Source organism: Megascapheus bottae, chromosome 7 (genome assembly GCF_031878675.1).
Source record: "Megascapheus bottae isolate mThoBot1 chromosome 7, mThoBot2.hap1, whole genome shotgun sequence".
NCBI lineage: Eukaryota > Metazoa > Chordata > Mammalia > Rodentia > Geomyidae > Megascapheus > Megascapheus bottae.
In genome coordinates, this window is record NC_143515.1 from 34812270 (window position 1) to 34834210 (window position 21941).

The 21941-nt window shown below is 47.4% G+C and overlaps 1 protein-coding gene across 1 annotated transcript; it reads left to right on the forward strand.

Annotated features, from left to right (window-relative positions):
- Nucleotides 1-14044: 14044 nt before the first annotated feature.
- On the forward strand, nucleotides 14045-21922 carry Tex261 (testis expressed 261). Its single transcript, XM_090336735.1, has 6 exons — nucleotides 14045-14210; nucleotides 15035-15114; nucleotides 16345-16498; nucleotides 18096-18163; nucleotides 19069-19171; nucleotides 19346-21922. The coding sequence occupies exons 1-6, from the start codon at nucleotides 14141-14143 to the stop codon at nucleotides 19459-19461; spliced, it is 591 nt and encodes a 196-aa protein (XP_090192861.1). The 5' UTR covers nucleotides 14045-14140; the 3' UTR covers nucleotides 19462-21922.
- The last annotated feature ends 19 nt before the right edge of the window (nucleotides 21923-21941 follow it).

Genomic DNA, 21941 nt, shown 5'->3' on the forward strand with positions numbered 1-21941 from the left:
ACAGAAGGGGTACTCTATCTCTTCTAATTTTCCACCTTGTTCACTAAGAAGCCACAGTCCTTTAAAAACTAATTTTTTGTTTCCTATGGCACAGGGGTTTGAACTTAGGCCTTACGCTTAGTTGACAGATATTCTATCGTATGAGCCCAGACCCACAGTCCTTTTCATCAAATTGTATTTTGTTTTTGCAATGCTAGAGACTGAACCCAGAGCTTTATGCATAATGGGAAAGTGTTCTTACTCTGAAACTACACACTAGGCCCTTTGTTTTATTTGGTGATTCTGGACTTGGAATCCAGGCTTTATTTATGCTTACTAAGCAAGTGTTCTACACTTGAAGCAAGCCTCCAACCCTTTTTGCTTTATATATTTGTTTACTTTCTGAAATAGGTTCTCACTGGTATGGTCCTCAAGCCTCCTAGTTCTGTTTCTTCCTGTAGCTGTAGAGAGGCGTGCTGCAATACCCAGTTTTTACGGTTGATTATGAGGTCTTTCAAACTTTTTTCTAGGCCTGACCTTAAACCACGATTCTACTGATCTCATCCTTCTGGATAGCTAGGATTATGTGGAAAATGAAGAGAAACTGGTGTCAACTTTCGAGCCTTGTTGGTGCGGATCCCTCTGCCATTAGAGAGGGTCTACTAAGAAACGAGCTCTACTTTTCAAATTATGCAGTGTGACCTTAGAATGTAGAGAAGAGATAAACCAGGCTGGCAACAGACTCACATTGTTCAGAACTGGACCCTCTCTTAAGCTCAGACATGCGGTTGGGGAAGACAAGCAGACACTCTTGGTAGAGGCTAGTTAGAGAGACCCTTTTGGGGTTGCCACCCCTCTCCACACCAGTTCAACAATCATAAAAACAAAACAAAGGCCATAAAACTTTTTCTAAGTTGCCAGGCTCCTTAAACTGAGGCCCCAGCAGTGGATTTTGTTTTTTTTCTGGATTGAACCACAGCTGCTAAGTGTCTACTTCTGCAACCATCACGTTGCTATTGGAGGCCCAAAGCCTGATAGCAGAGAATGAGTTGAACACCCCTGAACCATTCCTTCTGATTACTTTCTTCCCTGAAGCCACCAGGATGCGACCTCAGGTTCTGTTTCAGTAAGACTTTGGCTTGCCTCCACTTTTTCGGTCCCTTAAAGAGGAAGAGAAAAGTGGTTTTCAGCTCTCCAGACCCAGAGCAAGAACCAGACAAGGCCTAGGAGGTGTCCTCACAGCCTCTACTGTGGGTGAGTCCTCTAGCAGCTATCAAGCGAGGACACTGGAATTCTTTTGCTTATTTTTGTTTTCCTGCTTATTTGTTTGGTTTTGTTTTTCTCGTGATATCTAGTCGGCATGCTGGGGAGAGAGGCACGCAAAAAAAATAAACTAAAGCTGATGGTTCATGCCGGTGATCCTAGCTACTCTGAAGGCTGATATCTGAGAAAAGTGGTTCAAAGTCGGCTTGGGCTAGGAAAATCTATGAGACTCTTATCTTCAATTAATCACCAGAAAGCTGGAAGTAGAGCTACAGCTCTAAGTGGTAAAGCATTAGCCTTGAGAAAAGGAGCTTAGGGACAGCATCTAGGGCCAGAGTTCAATCCCATGACCACACATACACACACACACACACACACACACACACACACACACACACACACGCACGCACAAAAAGGCAAGCGATATCCTAGATCTTTCCTAGGCTCTGCAGTGCCTTGCTTGGGGTAATCACAGCAAGGACATAGCCCAGTTTCCAAGATAAGGCAAGAATGAAGTTACCCCTCCAGGTGAAGGCACTTCCAGCATCTAGTTGCCAGAATGTCGCCCCACCCAGTTGTGAGAATGTGACCCATGGGGGCTATTGCTGGAATGTAGGTTGGAGGAAGACTAGGTGGGGACATCTGAATCGACTGTGGGAAGCACACTGGCATTATTTAAAAATAATCCAGAAGGAGTAATAACAGGATGGATGATGTGACTTCTGGACATCTAGAAAGGAATTGAACCTGTCAGAAGTGCATGTCAGCTGATCTGATCTTTTGTATATGTGATTAATGCCTATTTTGTGTAATCTGTATAAAAATCTCTTGGGATCTGAACTTCTTTTTAGTGCTAGCCTGGTTAGGGTCACCAGCAATAAATTCTCTAAAAAGTGGTCATGATCTTTGCTGGTCTACCTGGAGGAGGCAGGCTTTGAGGATGGTTTGAAAAACATGCACTCCTTTTTCTAGTCTCAGGCAAGGAGGGGATTTGGGTCCTTAAAAATCTTGGACTCTGCTAAAATTGTGAATGGGAACAAGATGGGCTCTCAAGGACTGAAAGTGGGAATTGAGCTCACAATCTGCTACAGCTTCAGCTTTCTCGTGGTTCAGGCTTTAGTTCCCTCCAAACTCATTGGAAGATCAGTTAGATAAATCAGCAGCATCAGAGGTCAAAAGAATCTGAGGTCTGCCTGAAGAAAAGCTACTTTACCTTTCCTGCAACTAATTTCAGAGGTAAGTGCAATGGCAGAGACACAGAGGCAGCTGTTTCTACTCTGGAGACAACCTACTGAAAATCTGTGGACAACTGGACTTGAGAGGTATCATAAAATCAAGCTTGGAGACTTGACAGATAGATGACCATAAGTGAGGATCAATTGTGAGAGTCTAGTTACTGAAGTGTCCTCATCCTGCCCTTCAGAACCCTACCCTCTCTTCTCCTGCTCCCTGAATGCAAGAGGTGGTATTTAGGGGTGCCCTTTAAGAGAAACTCTGAGAGTCAGTACTGGTCTTTTAAGACTGGTAAGTCAGGCACTTGGTTGTAAATCAGGCACTGAATGAGTTTCCGCACAGATTTGGGCCTTAGCCCTACCCCAGCCCCCATTATCACGCCACAGTTGAGGGAAGTGCCTGACTGAGGCCAATCCTGTTTGCTGATTTATCTTGCTGTCTTAGGGAGCCAGTGGGGCGGGGTCCACCATCAGAAGGGCTCACTGGCTCAGTTGGTCCCACGTGGCCAAGCATGTTTGGTTCAGTGGCCTGCTGAAGTTTAAGCAGAAGGGACAACAGTGCCTTTCCTGAGACAAGTGGGAAGAAAGTATCAGCCATGGCTGACCGAGCGGTGACCCATGGCCCAACACAGAGCCAATTAGCAGCTACCACAATGGTGGTGGGCTTGCCTTGGCTTCCACAGGAGGCCCTATGTGCATCCAGCATGTCAGGCCAAGTTAGCACCAGTAGGGCTGAGTGGAGTCCACCTGGAGGCTGCTTGGATGGGGGGATGTGGGTGATAGCACTTCTGGGCTCTGGAGAGCAGAGCCATGTGAGGCATGTGACTAAGCATGTGCCCGCATGTGAAAGTATGTGCTGAGTTTGTGTTTGTGCATACAATTGTTGTTTAGGTAGGACTTGTGTTTAGTTAGCACATTTGGTGCATGTTGGCTGTGTGCACTGTAAAATCTGGGACCAAACAGGCCAAAGTCGCTGCCCTGGTGGTTTTGTGAGACAGATAGGAAATACTTACATATAGGTTCCAGGAAGAAAGTGATACCTGAGATAGATAGGTGGAGTTATTTAGCTAGTGCAATCGGAAGGGCCTCTCTGAAGACATGATCATGGCCAGAACTGGTCAGCAGGAGTTTGCCGGATATCTGGAAATGGAAGGCTGTAGACAAGGCCAGAGAGAGAGATGAGCCAGCATAATGTTATTCTGTTGGATATGCTGTAGACAAGAAGGAAATGGGGGCTGGGAGTTTGGCCTAGTGGTAGAATGCTTGCCTACCATCTATGAAGATCCAAGTTCAACTCCTTGGTACTACATACATAGAAAAAGCCAGAAGTGGTACTGTGGCTCAAGTGGTAGACCTCTAGCCTTGAGAAAGCCCAAGGACAGTGTTTGGGCCTGGAGTTCAAGCCCCAGGACTGGCAAGAAGAAGAAGAGGAAGAGGAACAAGAGAAAAAAGAGGACCAACGCCCACCCCAGCCAGATTACCCAGTAGGGAGACACAATCCCTGCTCATACAGAGAGCACCTGGATGTTTCCATACCCTCTATTACATGGATCCAGCTGCATTCACACAGCACATAGCTACAATGGACGCCCATGGAGAGCAATCAGGGCATTTACATGTAGCCAGACGTTCCCTGACTCATAGGAGCTGGCAAATGGTGGGATAGATCGCTCAGTTATGAAAAGGATTCTGGAGATCCTTGGCCAGGCTTTCCTAGACCAGATCTTACCTCAGGAACCAGAGCCCTGACATGGTGTCCACTCCCACGAAATGCAGTGATCAGAGTTAGGCCTTTGGAAAGCTAGGAGGCTTTGCCTGCCCTCATGCCCACCTTTCCCTATGCATGGAAAATCATGCTCCAGCTCCTAGCAGGAGCATGAGAAATTAGCTCCGGATTTTGACCTGTTTCCCAAGCCTTGAAGTTTGTCGCCTGTCAGCCTGTGAAGTCTGTCACACCCTCTTCTCTAGCTGACCTGCAGGCTCTTGGGGGAGAAGCTGCCGGCTCCACTCTTGTCAGGGCTTCAGATGGCCACAGCAAAGAGACACGAGCAGTTCTCAGGAGATGCTATTTTGTGCTGTTGGTTGGCAGGTTTGCACTTAGCTTTTTGCCTTTACACACACAATACACACTGCCATACAGTATACAGCTAGGCAGGCCAGGGCTCTAAAACCACTCACACATTACCCCTGGCCTCCTCCTGACCTCTGACTGTGGCTTCAAACTTACATCCCTGTCATCCATGCTGAGTGTATGGGAAGGGGGAAAAACAAAGGACAGGTCAGCCAGTAGGCTGGGTAGGCAGCTCAGTGCCATGTTGGGCACAGAACTTTCATATTTCAGTGGAATTAAGAGATCATGTAGGGGGCTGGGAGTTTGGCCTAGTGGTACAGTGCTTGCCTAGTATGCACAAAGACCCAGGTTTGATTCCTTGGTACCACATACATAGAAAAACCTGGAAGTGATGCTGTAGCTCAAGTGGTAGAGCTCTAGCCTTGAGAAAGCCCAAGGACAGTGCTCAGGCCCTGAGCTCATGGCCCAGGACTGGCAAAAAAAAAAAAGAGAGAGAGAGAGAGAGAGAGAGAGAGAGAGAGAGAGAGAGAGAGAGAGAGAGAGAGAGAGAAGAGAGAGATATCATGTAGGGCTAAAGTGGAAGGTGCCTGCCTCGCAAGCAGTCATGAGGCTCTGTGTTCAAACACAAATACTACCTCACTCCAATATTAGAGCTTGTTTAGGAAGAGCTGGTTGCTCACACCTTAGTCTTGGTTATTCAGGGGCTCAAATCTGAGGATCCAGGTTGGAAGCCAGCCTGTGCAGAAAAATCTATAAGATTCTTATCTCTAATTAACCAGCAAAAAGTCAGAATGAAGGTGTAGATCAAGTGGCAGAGTGCTAGGCTTGATCTAAAAAAAGCCAAGCAACCGTTTGAAACCCTGAGTTTAAGCCCCAGAACCAGCACGCACTTGGGCACACACACACACACACACACACACACACACACACACACACACACACACACACACACACACACACACACAGAGGTAATCCAACCACACTCCCCATCAGTGCACTGACTTCTCAAATTTCTCTTGGTCCTATCCTGCTATCTGGCCTGAGTCCAGGAAGGTGACATGGGGCCTCCCACACTGGCTTATGATGCAAAAGAAATCATAAGGAGACCATGGGTGAATTCAATGAGGACAGCGGACCCAGTGTAAATAGAAAACCAGGGAGGGAAGGGATTAGAATGGATTGGAGCAACCAGGATGGTAATGATACTGAAAGAACTGAAAGACTGCTAAGATAACTCAGCAGTAGAGTGTTTTCTAGCATAAAAAAGGTCTGATGGGCTGTGTGGCTCATGCCTGTAATACTAGCTACTCAGGAGGCTGCGATCTGAAGATCAAGGTTCAAAGCCAGCTCAGGTACAAAAGGACCTGAGACTCTTATCTCCATTGAACCTCTAGAAAATGGGAAGTGGGGCTTGGCTCAAGGATAGGGTGGTAGCCTTGAGATGAAGAGCTCAGGGACAGTGCCCAGGCAGAGTTCAAGCCCTATGCCCCACCCCCCACACAAAAAAAGGTCTGATGGGCTAGGAGTTTGACCTAGTGGTAGAGAGCTTACCTAGCATGCATGAAGACCTGGGTTCAATTCCTTGGTACCACATACATAGAAAAAAGCTGGAAGTGGTGCTGTGGCTCAAGTGGCAGAGCTCTATCCTTGAGAAAGCCCAAGGACAGTGCTCAGGCCCTGAGTTCAAGCCCCCCCCCCCCAAAAAAAATGGTCTGTTTCAATCCCCAGTAGTTCTGGAAAAAGAAGGAGGAGGAAGAAGAGGAGGAGAAGCAGGAAGAGGAGGAGGAAAAGCAGGAGGAGGAGGAAAAGCAGGAAGAGGAGGAGGAAAAGCAGGAGGAGGAGGAGGAGGAGGAGGAGGAGGAGGCAGCAATTGGTAAGAATTGGATAGGCACAGACAAAAAAACGAAGGACCTCCCCCACTTTTTGCCAGTCCTGGGGCTTGAACAGCTCTTTCTGTAGATGTGGTGGCAGAGAATGAAAACCAGGGCTTTGTGCATGCTAGGCAAGCACTGTACCACTAGGCCACACTCCCGGCCCATGAAGGGAGTGATATAAGGATGAGGGTAGAGGAAGGGCTTGTGTGGGACTGGGAATGTGGCTTGGTGATAGAGTTCTTGCCTAGCATGCATGAAGCCCTGGGTTTGATCCCTCAATACCATATAAACAGAAAAGGCCAGAAGTGGCTCAAGGAGTAGAATGCTAGCCTTGAGGGGAAAAAAAAAAGCTTAGGGACAGTGCCCAGGCCCTGAATTCAAGCCCCAGGACTGGGAAAAAAAAAGGCAGGGGGAGTCGTACAGGAGCTTTAGGATTCAGAGCCACGATTCAGAGTGTCTTACATAGGTCTAGGAAAGTTCCAGGAGCTGTTTTAGGTGGGTGGAGGCTAGCAGGAAGAGATAGAAGGTCGATGTACATACAGCCAGGGCTGAAAACCACCAGGCTAGGAGTTGGGCAGGAGTTCACAGGTATGGCCCACATTTCAGGTGAGTATTTGTTAGGTCCTGGAGTCTCCTCCTCTGGGGCAGTTAGGATTCATGAGTTCAAGAAAAGCAACTCTGTGCTGCCCCATGGCATCCAACGATGGGAGGCAGGAAGAACAGAAACTGTGATCAGGAAAGAACAGGCCACAGTCACTATCTACTCGTTACTGCATTCATATATACTAATACTGTAAGGAGGTTTCATTATGATAGTCCCATCTATACATCCAATATACTTTGAACAGCTCACTCTAGTATGTTCGCTCAAGCCTCCTTCGCTTCTCTTTTTTTGAACAGTGTGCTATCCATATGTACCTGTAATATGCTTAGATTCTCCTCACCTGCTAGGACCCTCTCTTCTCCCCGTCCATCTTCTCACTTTCTCCCACCCCCAATAGACCCTGCAAACAACATAATCTCATTCTTTTCTTATTAAAACTTTTTATTAACACCAAGTTTTTACATTGTATTTCAAATGTCATGTTCTACAAACAAGTATTCAAGAAAAAACCTCTATATGCAATCACTGGCATATAAACTTAAGAACATAATTCAAATTAAGCTGCCTTTGTATGTCATACATTTTGATCTATATATCAATATGTCTATAAAATATATATCCTATCATAGACCTATATGTCTATATAGATATATCTATATCTCCAAATTCATGTCAATGACCTGGAGTCCCTGAGTACTGAGTCATCACTTTTGTGTTAGTTAGAGCTAATATCCACCTATCAAGGAGACCATGTGCCTTTTGTTCCTTTGGTCTTGACTTATCTCACTTACCTTGATTTGCTCCAGTTCCATTCACTTCCCAGCGAATGCCATCACTTTTTCTTGTCTGGTGGCTATGTGGAACTCTATTATATATGTAACTACATTTCTTGTACCCATTCATCTATAGTGGGGCATCTGTTCACAGTAATCTATTGTGAATAGGGCAGTGATGAACATGGTGGCTGTGCAGGTGCCCTTGTGGGTAGATGCCCAGCAGTGGTATGGCTGGGCTGTAGGGAAGGTCTATTTTTAGACCTCCAAGCTGCTTTCCAGAGTGGTTGTGCTAGTTTACATCCCGCCAGCAGTGCAGTAGGATTCCGCATCCCCCCCAGCAATTGTTGTTGTCTGAATTCAGAATATTGGCCATTGTGGTTGGGGTAAGGTGGTATCTCAGAGTTGTTTTTACTTGCATTTCCTTTATGAGCATAGATGACAAGCATTTTCTCATATGTTTCTTTGCCATTTTTACCTCTTCCTCTGATAAGTCTCTCTTTAGTTCCCTTGCCCATTTAGCAATAGGTTTGTTGGTCATTTTTTTAAGTGCATGCACCCAATTTTATATGAATGGAAGGTACATTTTATTGTTATTAGAAAGGCAATATCTAGGGGCCGGGAGTTTGGCCTAGTGGTAGAGTGCTTGCCTAGCATGCGCAAAGACCCAGGTTCGAGTCCTCAGTACCACATGCATAGAAAAAAAGCTGGAAGTGGTGCTGAGACTCAAGTGGTAGAGCTCTAGCCTTGAGAAAGTCCAAGAACAGGGCTCAGGCCCTGAGTTCAAGCCCAGGACTGGCAAAAAAAAAAGGCAATATCTAGAGGCATTACAGTTACATAAACCAAGGTCAAGAGAACATTCTTCTTGGAAAATGTCACCATTTTATTCTTCTTTATGGTTGAATAATACCCAATTGTTTATACCACATCTTCTTTATCCAATCATCAGTTGTTAGGTACCTAGACTGAATCAGTACTTGGCTATTGTGATTAGTGTTGCATTAAACATAAATGTGCAAATGTCTCTCCTTTTTACTTTTTAGTTGGACTGAGGTTTGAACTTAGGGCCCTGAGGTTCCTATTAGTAACATCCAGTTCTTTTTTTTTTTTTTCTAAACCTTCATCTTTTTTTTTATCCTTCACCTTTTTTGTTTTGTTTTGGTTTTTTTTGTTGCCAATCCTGGGGCTTGAACTCAGAGCCTGAGCACTGCCTTTGGACTTTCTCAAAATTAGTGTTCTACCAATTATGAGTACCATTTCCAGCTTTTTCTATGTTTGTAGTACCAAGGAATCAAACTCCGGTCTTTGTGCATGCTAGGCAAGCACTCGACCACTAGGGCAAACTCCCGGCCCCTTCATCTTTTTTTTTTTTTTTTTTTTTTTTTTTTAAGGAATACTTGGTTTTTAGTAGCTATACAGAGAGGTTTCAAGTACAATGCATCTTGATCCCATCTTTGTCCACAGTCGTGTAACATGGAAAATAATGACTACATTTGCTCACCCTTCCTCCTATTTGTGCACCCCCTCTTTCACTGACCCCCTCTGAACACAGTTCACTCAAAATGAACATGATAGTCACTTTGTTAAATGGTTCATTAAGTTGTTCAAAAGACTTAAATCATTGTATTCCTCCCCTAGGCATGCCATTTTTTACTCCATTTGTCTGTGTGCATAAACATATAACCATGTATATGTTATCAGGTTTGTATTTTAGATCTAACTTCTCTTTGCTGGCTAGTTTTGAGATGGATCTGGTTTCCTGCCTGTATTAGACTCCCTGCCTATGTTGTAGCTAGGATAACAGGTGTGTGTTATCACACCTAGCACTTCATTGAGAAGTGGTTTCATTGACTTTTCTGCCAGGGCTAACTCAAATGGACACCCTTCCAATCTCAGCCTCCCAAATAGTGTGGATGATAGGTATGAGTCACTGGCACTTGACCAGTGACTTTTATATACTGACTTATACTACTTCAGATACATGTTGACTTCTAGAATTTTGATTTAACAATAGGCTAGGGTCTTACTCCCTCTTCCTAGTTCTTTCTTGTCACCCTTATCCCTATCACACCCTGTGTAGTCCTGTTAGGCCTAGCAGTTTAGCTGAAGACCTTCCTGGGACAATGAATAGAGCCTTTGAGGATGTGTCACTAGAAAGTTCTTAGCTCACTCATCTAAGCTAGGGCCCCCAAACATGTGACTGAGATAAGAGAAGGGTGTCAGGAACATCATCAGGGCAACTGCTTGGATAGGGCAGAAGCATAGAGTAGACACAGAGCCTAGAAGAGGATTGGAATAGCAGAGAAGGTAGTTTTCATGAATGAAAATAGAACAATGAAGCCAGTTGATGTTGTTTTAGGAAAAAGGAAAGGAGAAAAGGGAGAGAGAGGGAGGAGGTGAGATTGAGTGGAATACATCATACATTTGAGTGGAGCTGTCACAGCAAACCATTCTCCTCATGTAACTAAAGCATATTAATTTTTGTGTGTGTAGATCATGGGGCCTGGGAGCTGTCCCTGAGCTCTTCAGCTCAAGGCTACTGCTCTACTCTTGAGCCAAGCCCTACTTCCCATTTTTCTAGAGGTGATTTGGAGATAAGAGTCTCAGGTCCTTTTGTACCCAGGCTTGCTTTGAGCCTTGATCCTCAGATTTCAGCCTCCTGAGTAGCTAGGGTTACAGGCGTGAGCCATCGCTTCTAGCAAGCATACTAATTTTTAAAAGGAAGAAAGAAACAGGGTCTGGAAGCTGTGCATACAGATCATGTGGGCACAGAAGCAGTTGTTCCTCATGTTTTGTGCCTTGTTTCTTACTAGGATTTTATCTGGACAATAAACTTGCAGACTAAGTGCACTGTTGTGAACCTCCTCCTCCCCTCCCAGGCTGTAGGGACTTTACAGGACATCTTACATTGACATGGCATATATGAGTGAAATGGAATAGGTGGTAACATGTCTCTTTAAGTCTTCCTACTTCAGGCCGGGAGTTTGGCCTAGTGATAGAGTGCATGCCTAGTATGCACGAAGACCCAGGTTCAATTCCTTGGTACCAATACAGAGAAAAGCCAGAAGTGGTGCTGTGGCTCAAGTGGTAGAGCTCTGGCCTTGAGGAAAGCCCAAGGACAGTGCTCAGGCCCTGAGTTCAGTCCCTAGGACTGGCACTGCTTCTATGAGGCCTGAGCAACTGTCAGGGAAAGGAGATCAAGTTGAGACAATACCACTGGAGGGGAGAAAAACCTGGTCACTCAATGATTCTCCCTCAAGAACTGTTGTTCGCAGCATGTCCCACCAGGGGGCAACAAAGGCCCAGAGGCTGAGGTGGACTCTGCCTATGATTTTGTGCAATGTGATTGTGACAGGTGTGATGGGGGGGCTTGTATGATGTGTGTGCGTGTGTATGTGTTTATGTATGTATGTGTGCTTCCTAACTGGCCTCACTCTAAGACTGGGATAAGGCACTCAATTGTGTCTCTCCTGCTCTTGGCTGGGGTCCACTGTAGCAGTTCTACCACTGGAGGGCAGCAGCCAGCACAGTCTTGCAAAGGGTCTTATTTCACATACTGGGGGGTCTCCCTAGCCCCAACTAATGGATGATCTCCAAGGCAAGTATGACAGTGGTATCACAAATTCACTGTCCCCCCTTTGGGCACAGTGACTATGTTAAGCCTGTGATAAGGTGAGTTAATGAAAACACTGCAGAGGGCCAGAATTAACCAAAGCCAGAACCTTTAGGTATATTTAATAATCTATGTGAGGATAAAGATGGAAGGTGTGGGATTTTTTGCTTTTTGTTGTTGGTCATGGGGTTGAACTCAGGCCCTGGAATGCTGTCCCTGAGTTCTTCTGCTCAAGGCCAGTGCTCTACCACTTCCAGCTTCCAAATGTTCAATTCCTTTCTAGTTGTCCAGAAGTCACATGATCCATCCTGTTACTACTCCTTCTGGATTATCTCTTTAAATAATGCCTTGTGAGCTTCCCACAATCGAGTCAGATGTCCTCACCTAGACTTCCTTCAACCCACATTCCAGTCCCAGCACCCGGGTCACATTCTCGCAACTAGACACTGGAAAGTGTCCTCCACCAGAGAGTTAAGTACATTCCCAACCATCTGATAAGTTTTTAATTTTCTAGAACTGAAAACTTCTACATCTATTAAACGATAACAGCTGCTGCCTCTGTTGCACCTAGCATTCAGCATTCATTCTACTTTCCGTCTCTATAGTTTTGAGTACCTCAGATACCTACCTTGTGAGTGGAACCACACAGTATTATTTCTTTTAGCCTAGTGTCTTCAAGGTTCATCATTCAAATCATTGGTTCTTTCCACTTAGTCTATTGTTCCTCAATGTTTTAGTACTGGCATAATTTTATTTTTTTTATTTTTTATTTTTTTATAATTTTATTTTTTAATGATAAGTAAGATCCAATTTTGCTTGTTCTTTCATCCACTGATGGATTTCTGGTTGTTTCCAGTTTTTGCTTATTATGAATACTACTTCTATGAACATTAATATGCAAATCTCTCTTCTCTCCATTACATGTATGTGCATGTTGGTACTAGGGATTGAGCCCAGGTCTTCATACTTTTGCTTTGCATTTTCACCCAAGGGTGATGCTCTACCAATTGAGCCAAACTTTCACTTTTGGCTTTTGGTGTTAATCTCACATATTTGTTTGTCTGGTCTTGTTTTGAACCCAAATCCTTATATCTCAGCTTCCTGAATAGCAAGGATTAGAGTGTGAGTCACCAGCACCTCCAGGCAGCCTCAAATTTAGGATCCTTCTACTTCAACCTGAGTTGAAGTGCTGAGTTAAAGTTGTACACCACCACCTGGCTTACTTTCTCCACTCTTGGCTGTATAGTCCAAAGTTGAATTACTGGATCACATGGTATTTCTATGCTTGATTTGATTAGAGGAATATGAATTTATTTTTATGCATCAAAATTATGATTCTGGCCAGGAGTGGTAGCTCACGTCTGTAGTCCTAGCTACACAGGAGGCTGAAATCTGAGGATCAAGGTTCAAAGCCAGTTTGGGGACAAAAGAACCTGAGACTCTTTTATCTCCAATTAACCTCTAGAAAAAGGGAAGTGGGGCTTGGCTCAAGAGTAGGGTGGTAGCCTTGAGCTGAATTGCTCAGGGACAGTGCCCAGGCCAAGTTCAAGTCCTACAACCCCCCCCCCACACACACACAAATTATGGTTGTGGTAAGGCATGGTACACCTCATATCCCAGCACTCAGGAAGCTGAGGCAGGAGGATCTAGCGTTCAAGGTCAGGCTGAGTTACATATACTACTGTACCCTGCCCTAAACAAAATAGGATTTTGAAATAAGCCTGCTGGAATCCTATTACACATACTTTTTTTGTCTGCTTACTTTGGCCACTAGATGGGGGACTTCTCAACAAGGACTGGGTCTTTCCTTGTACTTCCTCAGTACCTCAGGACCAGGGGTGCTGTCAGTGCCTAAGGCACACTGTAACTGGACTTAGCCCAGAGGGAGAGATAGGACTGAGTCACACACCATTGAAGGCACTTCAGCCGGTTGCTGGTAGCTCACGCTTTTCCTATTCAGGAGGCTGCTATCCAAGGGTGATGATTTGAAGCCAGCATGGACAAGAAGGTCCATGAGATTTTTACCTTTAATTAACCACCCCAGAGCCAGGAGAGGAGCTGTGGCTCAAGTAGTAGAATGCCAGCCTTGAGCAAAAACACTCAGGGGCAGAGCCCAGGCCTTGAGTTCAAGCCCCAGGACTGGTACAGAAAGAACAAAAGGAAAGAAAAGGAAGGAAGGAAGAAGGGAAGAAAGGAGGGAGGGAGGGAAGAGGTTTCACTTATCAGCCTTGGTGCCAGCTTCCCACTCTGAGCAATATTCACACCATTGGATCAATTTCCTTTACGTACTTGGAGTGTGATCTTCAGCAGGACGGGCACGTTCTGCACTCGTTGGTTACCTGTGATGGCGATCGGAAGTCCCGTGCGCCACCTGCCCTGGGCGCCGGGCCACAGAGCCCAGGCGGGAGAACCGGGGTGGGCGCGCCTCTCCTCCGCGGGGCCGGCCTCTCGCGTTTGGGACGCCGCAGGCTGCCACCCGGGAGGGGAATTCCCCGGGGCGGGGCGTTTGGCGGAGACCCGCAGCGGCGCTCGGTCCTCCGCGCCGGAGGGAGGCGCTAGTGCGAACGTGACCAAGGGCGGCGCTCGGGCCGGGCTCTTCTCGGCGGCGGCGCACGGCCGGCGCCCGTCCGTGGGGCGGGGACGCGGCGGCGGCAGTGGCGGCTCCGTGTCGCCGGAGCCCGAGCGCGCAGGCCCGTCCCGGCGGCCAGGGGGCGGGCGGGGCAGGGGCGCCATGTGGTTCATGTACGTGCTGAGCTGGCTGTCGCTCTTCATCCAGGTGGCCTTCATCACGCTAGCCGTCGGTGAGAGTTCGCGCCCCCGGCCCGCGCGGGCTCCCGCCCCGGCGGGCATCTGTGTTTCCCGGGGGTCGCGTCGCGGGCGTTCCGGAGCGAGTCGGGACCCCGGGCCGGCGCTCAGGTCTCGGCCCATCCCACCCGGCGCAGCCCCAGCTGCAGAGCCCGGCAGCCTGGCCGCACCGCGGCTCCTGCCCGCTGACACGAAGTCCGCCCGGCGGTGCCCGGGAGAAGCGGACTAAGTCCCCTGCCGGTGCCCGCGAACCGCCAACCGCTCCCCCTCTCGCGGGCCCCGGTGCCTCGCTCTCCCCCTGGTGCTTCGTACTTGGGCTCCCTGCCTATGACACTCTTCCCCGATTGGACCCGGGCTGAGCGCTCGCCTCCGGGAAGCCCTTCGTAGGAGTTTGGAGGTGCAGCAGCCTCCTCGGCTCGCCCCGGCATGGACTCCCCTTCCTGCTTGCTCCCGCCCCCTGCCCTCGGGGGATGGGGTGGAGAAGGGCCCTGGTCTGTCTCGTTCTGCTGTACTTCCAAGCCACCTGGCCCAGACTGAGTGCCCTGCAGGTATTGATTGAATAAGTGAATGAAATCGTGCTTTCTAGTCCAGAGGTTAGTTTTGTGTAGAGAAGGGAAAAGCTGACTTCCATTCGTTTCTGTAAAAGTTTCTTCCTTAGTTGCCCTGATTTGGAAAGGTAGTTCAGGGACTGTTGAGTTTCTTGTTGATGTTCTGGAGTCTGTGAACCGTTGATGGGATCCAGCTCCCTATGGGGAGAGGACCAGGATGAAAAGAGTGACCCCTACTGAGGTTCTCATTGCTCACTCCTCTTCCCCCCCAGCTGCTGGACTCTACTATCTGGCAGAACTGATAGAAGAATACACAGTGGTCACCAGCAGAGTCATAAAGTACATGATCTGGGTAAGTGGTAGCTTTCCCCAGTATTGTCCTCACTCTAGTGTCCTGCCTCAAGCAGGAAGTGGATGCAGTTTGGCCTGGAAGCTGAGAACCCTTTCTGGGCTTTTTTCCTCCTGCTGTGGGACAGGGCTCCCCTGCCCTGAGCCCTGCACTCCCTGGCCCAGATCTTCCTGGCCTCCTTACCCAAGTGGCACTGCTTCACTGCATACCTTAGGCTGTGTTCCATAAGGTGCAGCTAAGTATCCTCTCTGTTGATAGGACCATGGCTTTGCCTTTGCTTGGTCATCGCCTTTGTCCTATGCTCCCAGCACTTAGGGGAACCATGAGAACCGTTCTGAATGCTTACTCCTCACCCTGCTTCAGATAATGTTTAGTGATTCGTCCTAAGGGGAACACCTCATCTCTGGCACTGCTCCCCTTTAGCCTCATGAGCAGCTTCCTTTCCTGCCCACAGCCCTTGCTGCTATTGTCAAGGCCACAGGATTGACTGCTGGCAGATATATTTCCACCAGCTTCAGGGAGACCTGAGGGTGGGGTTGAGAATGTGTTACAGAAAGAGTCCATCATCCCTCAATGCACATAGTATCTGCAGCTCCCTTGACTCTGGCCTGGGTTTGATCGTGAGACAAGATGGTAGCTCCTAGGCCTGGGGTGTTGCTGGGAAAGGAATTTGATCTTCCTTCCATATTAAATGCTGTGACTGTAGATCGTTCAGAAATATTTTCCAAACAGTAGGCACAATTCGTTATTGATATATGACTGATTCAGTAAGTCATGTTCAGCATTTTGTTTAATGCAAAAGGGTATAAGATACAGCTCTGTGGTGGAACTTCTGCTTAACTTAGCTTTAGCATGCATGTAGCCCTGGGTTTGATCCTTAGTACCCAAAACAACAACAACAAAAAAAGACAAGAATTGAATTTGATTTCTGGTTACTTACGTGTATGAGTGTTGTATGTTGGGATCATTATGTAAAATGTTTTCTGTCATGTAAAACGTTGCTATCAAAAATCCTTGACAAAATGACATTCAGAGATGCCACTCTTACTTGCCTAGCAAATATAAGACCCTGTGTTCAAACCCTAGTACTGGGGGCGGGGGGCCGATATTTCCCTTAGGTTCCTGAGAGCCTAGCTGAAATGAGGAGACAGAAGCATGAAGATAGTGCTGCGGGTAGGGAGACTAGATAGCTTCCCAGAAGTTTCCTGCAGCTTGTGCCTCTGATTGTTTCAGTTCTCCACGGCTGTGCTGATTGGCCTGTACGTCTTTGAGCGCTTCCCCACCAGCATGATCGGTGTGGGCCTCTTCACCAACCTCGTCTACTTTGGCCTTCTCCAGACGTTCCCTTTCATCATGCTGACCTCGCCCAACTTCATTCTGTCATGCGGTGAGAGGGGCAGCGTCAGGGAGGGAGCTGACATGGATGTATCAGCTCATCCTGGGCACTGATGGGTTTCAGAGGAGGCAAAGCCACCAGACTGGTGGGAAGATGGAGTTCTGACTCGAGCATCCTACCACCTGCCTAGAACTTGGGTTGAGGGCTTCAGGCTGGAAAGCCAGATTTAAGAAAAGTTTAGGATGGGAAAGGAGGTGGTTGAAGGGTTGGTGAAGGCAGGGTTCCTGGCTGATTGGTTCTAGTGTCTCAAGTCTTGGCTTCTCATCTAGTCTTTTGGCTCAAAGTTATGGTCAAGACTAGAGCCTAGCTGGCATGGTAGCTCACGTCTGTAATCCTAGCTACTTTGGAGGCTGAGATCTGAGCCTCCAGAGCTCAGGCTGAGAGCTGAGCCAGCTCAAGCACGAAATAGAAAACAAGCACTAAATAGAAAACGGGAAGTGGTGCTGTGGCTCAAGGGGTAGCATGGTAGCCTTGAGGTGAAGAGTGCAGGGACAGGGCCCAGCTCAAGAGTTCAAGCCCCATGACTGAGAGGGGAGTAGGGAGAGAGAGAGAATTATGGGTAGGAGTCTCTAGTTGAAAGTTTGGCTGGCCTCTCCCTGAGGCTGGCCTGGTGTGATTTCATCTTGGAATTTATTCAGCAGGCATGTGTGTAGGATACCCTCCCATGGAGACTAGACCTCTTCGACATCCTCCCAAGAAGGAGTCACCTGTACCCTCCCTCCAGCTCCTCTAGCTCTCTTTTATCACCCAACCCTTTAGATGCCCAAGTACGTTTTTCTGAAAGACCTTGTAGGCATCATTCACCAACATGGCTTCAGTATCCTTTAGCCCTGGTATATGGCTAGGTGTAGTAGAGCTGTGATCTTCATGTAAAGGGCTGAATCAAGTAGGAGAAAGAGCCATGAAGTTGCTGGATGCAGCACATGTCTTCTTCTGAGTGCCAGCCCTTCATCCCACTGTGAGAACAGGCAGGGCTGCTGGCCTCTGAACTGCCTGTTCCCAGAATTTCCCTTGTTCCTTTTTGTAAATGTGCACACTAAGGAAGAGCATGTGGGACCAGAACATACCAACTCAAAGCCTTACTTCGGGTAGGATAGGGAAGGTCTTTCCCAGAATTTTAAGAAACCCTAAGACTGGACCTTCTATTCCCTTTATTTGAGGAGGCCTTTCTGCTGCCCATTTTTTGAGTAGCATCCTGTAGAGGTTGAGGGCGGGCGTGGAGTATGGTCCACTTACCTGTGACTTTCTTCCTGTTACTGCCCATGGGAGTGCTTTATGTAGGACTCACAGCCAATAAAATGTAGGCTCTTTATCACAATGCTTTGAATTATGTAACAAGGAAGTTTCAGTTTTATATCATGCCAAAGCTTTCTCACCTGCCATCTCATTTTTCTCATAATGCCCTCAGCCATGGGCAATTTGGGACTGATTCTTTCATCTTGACAGATGGGGAACTGAGTTGAAGGTAGGCTTATACTTGATCAGAACTGTACTCTGATTTGGGTCCCAGCTCCCAGGGTCTTTTGAAATTTAAATGTCCAGCTTTGCATTGACACCCCCAAACTAACTGCCTCTATTCCCTCCACAGGACTAGTGGTGGTGAATCATTACCTAGCATTTCAGTTTTTTGCAGAAGAATATTATCCTTTTTCAGAGGTAAGGTGTATTACATGTACCTAGTATCAGGTACTATATCAGTTACTATATATACATATTTATATGTATATAGTGTGTGTGTGTGTGTGTGTGTGTGCGTGCGTGTGTGTGTGCATCACGTGTACGTGTTCCAGTCCTGGAGGTTCAGCTCAGCCTGGGCACTGTGCCTTCTTGAGTCACAGCTCTCCTTCCAGCTTTTTAGTAGTTAATTGGCGATGAGAGTGTCAAGGACTTTCTTGCCTGGGCTGGCTGGCTTTGAACTGTGATCCTTAGCTTTCATCCTCCTGAGCCATCAGTGCTCAGATAAGGATCATATTTTTAAAAATATGGAACACAAGGAAGTGGCACTGTGGCTCAAGTGGTAGAGTCTTAGCCTTCAGTCGAAGAGTTTAGGAACAGTGCCGAGGCCCAGAGTTCAAGCCCCACAACCGACAAAAATTTGTGTGTGTGTGTGTATGTATGCATGTGTATGCATGTAACATATGTGTTTTCTGAAAGCAGTGTGGCTGCTGTGGAAAGATACTGCTTCTATTACTGCAGTAAGTCCTTTGGGACCCCTAGAAGGGTCACTGGGCTGGTCTCTGTCACACAGATCTCACAGGTAGGGTGAGCTGTGGTTCTGAGATCCCCTCAGTGACCTGGAAAGGTTTGTTTTCTCCACATCTTACTATTCCAGTTTGAAGCCTTAGGGAAAAACAAATTCCCTTCTTTTGGGAACATGGTCACATTCAATCATCATCCTCCTCCATCTTTTCCACTGAATCTACAGTGTGAAAATGTCCTCATTCCCATGTTCTAGTCCCTGTAGAAATCAGAAGCAGACATCTAAGCACCATCCACACCACCTCTAAAACCCATAGTGACCCACCCCTGCCACCTTCAGGATATTCTTCTCTTGTTGCCAGGTCCTGGCCTATTTCACTTTCTGCCTGTGGATAATCCCATTTGCGTTCTTTGTGTCACTTTCGGCTGGAGAGAATGTCCTGCCCTCAACCATGCAGCCAGGAGGTAAGAAGAGGTTCCAGACTGGGGGACAACAACACAGCCCAAGTCACCTGAGGGGAGCAGAACCCAGCCCTATGATGAACCACTGGGACTCAAGGATGGGAGAACTGTGTTCATATGCATACACATGCATGTGTGCACACACACACACTCATCTTCCTGCCTGTGTCTCCACAGATGACGTGGTCTCCAATTACTTCACCAAAGGCAAGCGGGGCAAACGCTTAGGGATCCTCGTTGTCTTCTCCTTCATCAAAGAGGCTATTCTACCCAGTCGTCAGAAGATATACTGACCCCCTTGGGGAGGGCATCTGGGGACAAGACCAGGAGAGTTAGGCCCCTGGGCCTCTGTACCAGTAGGGGCCAGGAGCCTGGAGGGCATTACTGCCAGCCTGGGCTTCCTTCCCCTTCATTCTGAAGCCTCATCCCCACCCTCCTTGGGGCTCAGCTTGACTCGGATCCGATGCTGCCAGAGGCTGTGACCTCAAAGGGCACCAGGAAGGTGGCAGAGCCTACTTAGCCAGGAGGCCATGTCCTTGGCCAGCAAGGCAGGGTCTGTGAAGCTGGAGAAGGCAGATGATAACTTCTCTGGGCAGATGGCCATAAGGACAGCCATGGCTTGACATTTCCAAGAGAAATGGTTTTTTGCTGTTGAACTGTGATTTTTTTTTTGTCTTAATTGCTGGTTCCCATTTGAATAAAGATTCTAGGTGGCATTGTTTGCCTTAATACCCCAAAAGTTCATCTTTTCTTCCTGCTAACCCCTGCCTGGACTGGGCCAGCTTCATATTGCAGGGTCTCCACTTCTGGGGCCAGGTTTCCCCTCTAAAGAAGCTCTTCTTGTAGCCCTTAGTAAGAAGGAAGCAGAGATGAGGAGCAGAGCCTGGGTGGGGAGTGGGGTGGGGTGTAGGCAGCCTTTCTTATGCACCTCCCTCTTCTTTCACCTCTTCTTTCCCCAAGGCTCTGTGATTACCAAGCTGGGACTAGGAGAGGAGTCAGTTTAGGACTGAGTTTTTCAGATGTACATGTACAATATCCCATTTATTAGTCTTCATTTGAGGAAAGGGTGTATTTTCTCATAAAAATTCTATCTCAGCCTCAAAGAAAAATTAAATTGGCTTTCAGGCAGCCTGGGCTATAGCCTGTTTTTTAAGAAATGGAGATTTTTTTTTAGGGTAGGCTATTTGCCACTCCAAGCAAGCATGTGCTCCTGGCTCCTCACATGACGCCCCTGCCACCTAAAAAGGCAGGCTACAGCATTTGTTGACCTTGTATTCCCAACTACAGTGCCTTGCAAGTGCTTAACAAATACATACTGGAATGAAGTCTCCGTGACGGCCATCACCTGCCATGTCATCTTATACTACACAGTAAGGCTGGCAGGAACTGCATTTACATGGCACCCTGTGTGCTTGAAGATCTGTCATGCCTGAAGTCCCTCCATGGCCCTTCAGCTTACTTTTCCAATTGTATTCTCTTAAAAATTCCACCCTTCCACTCCCTGGAAGGACTGGCACATTTTGGTCCTCTAATAGAAGTGAGATTGTCAAACCTTTTTCTGCTATGCAAACAGGGGTGGATAAATAGAGGGCACAAAACCATTGATGGCTGGCAGTGGGCCTAGTTCTTTACTGTCCTTTTCTTTGATCCTGTCTCTGGTGTAGTTTCACCCCTCACCTTCACTCTACCACCATTCATAGCTCTCCCAGGACTGTCTAGGGACCTTCATGGGCTCATCCAGTGGAGTCCTCACATCCTCACCTTTTGGATCTCAACATCAGTTGACATGGCTTATTACTGCCTGATTCTTGAAGCAGACTTTCCTGGTACTTCCGTGACTGTCCCTCTACCTCTGGCTGTCCTTACAGTCTCTTGTGTAGGCTTCTCTCCTCGCCCCAGGCACACTGGGGCTCTCAGGGTTCTGTTTTGGGTCCCTGGGGAAGCTCATTGATGTTGATGGCTTCAGGGACTCTGGAGGAACACAGTATTGACCTCTGGCCCCAGCATCTCTCCTGTCTTCTGAATCACAATTCTGTCTCCTGGATACACAGATAACTCATCCATGGCCCAGATGGCATCTGCTGCTTCATCCACCACCTTGTCCCTTTGGGTCCCTGCCTTGGCCCTATGATCACTCAACATTCTCGGTTTCATCCAGCCAGTCTCTGAAGATAGTCAAGTCTATCTTGCTAACATCTCTTGATTTGAGCCATTCTCACAGGCATCAACTTCCCCTGGTTTATTGAGACAACCTCCTGTACATATTCTACGGCCAGCTGGAGTGATCTAAAATTCACAACTGACCAAGTCACTCCTAGTCTAAAACCTATGGCTCTCACTGCCCTCAGGATAAAGTTCAGACCCCTTAGTGTGGCCTGAGACTCTGAGCAGCAACCCTGCTCTCCTCTCTGGCCTCATCACTTGCCTTTTTGCACTATGGGTCAGCTTCTGGATACCGCGGTTCTTTCTTGCCACTTTGATTCTCCTTTCTACTAATCACATTGGTACTTTCTCAAGTTAAGGCTTTGATTTCACTTCCTCCAAGAAGCTCTGAATATCTCTCCTCTCCTGTCCCTACCTCAATGCATCCCACAGATCATCCCAGGCTCATTTGCCTGCTTTATGGTCTGTCTCCCCACTAGACTGTAAGCTCCTTGAGGGCAGGGACTATTCTTGGATTTTTGTATCAACAGTGCCTGATTTGTCACTGGCACATGAAAAGCACTCAATAAATGTTTGTTTAATGAATGATCAGTGATGTGTACAAGGGGAC

What these genes read in the sequence shown, in the direction of transcription:
- Tex261 (XM_090336735.1), top strand. Translation starts at nt 14,141, where the DNA reads ATGTGGTTCATGTACGTGCTGAGCTGGCTGTCGCTCTTCATCCAGGTG. An exon ending in CTTCATCACGCTAGCCGTCG is followed by an intron (nt 14,211 to 15,034) that starts GTGAGAGTTCGC and finishes CTTCCCCCCCAG; the next exon opens with CTGCTGGACTCTACTATCTG. An exon ending in AATATTATCCTTTTTCAGAG is followed by an intron (nt 18,164 to 19,068) that starts GTAAGGTGTATT and finishes TCTTGTTGCCAG; the next exon opens with GTCCTGGCCTATTTCACTTT.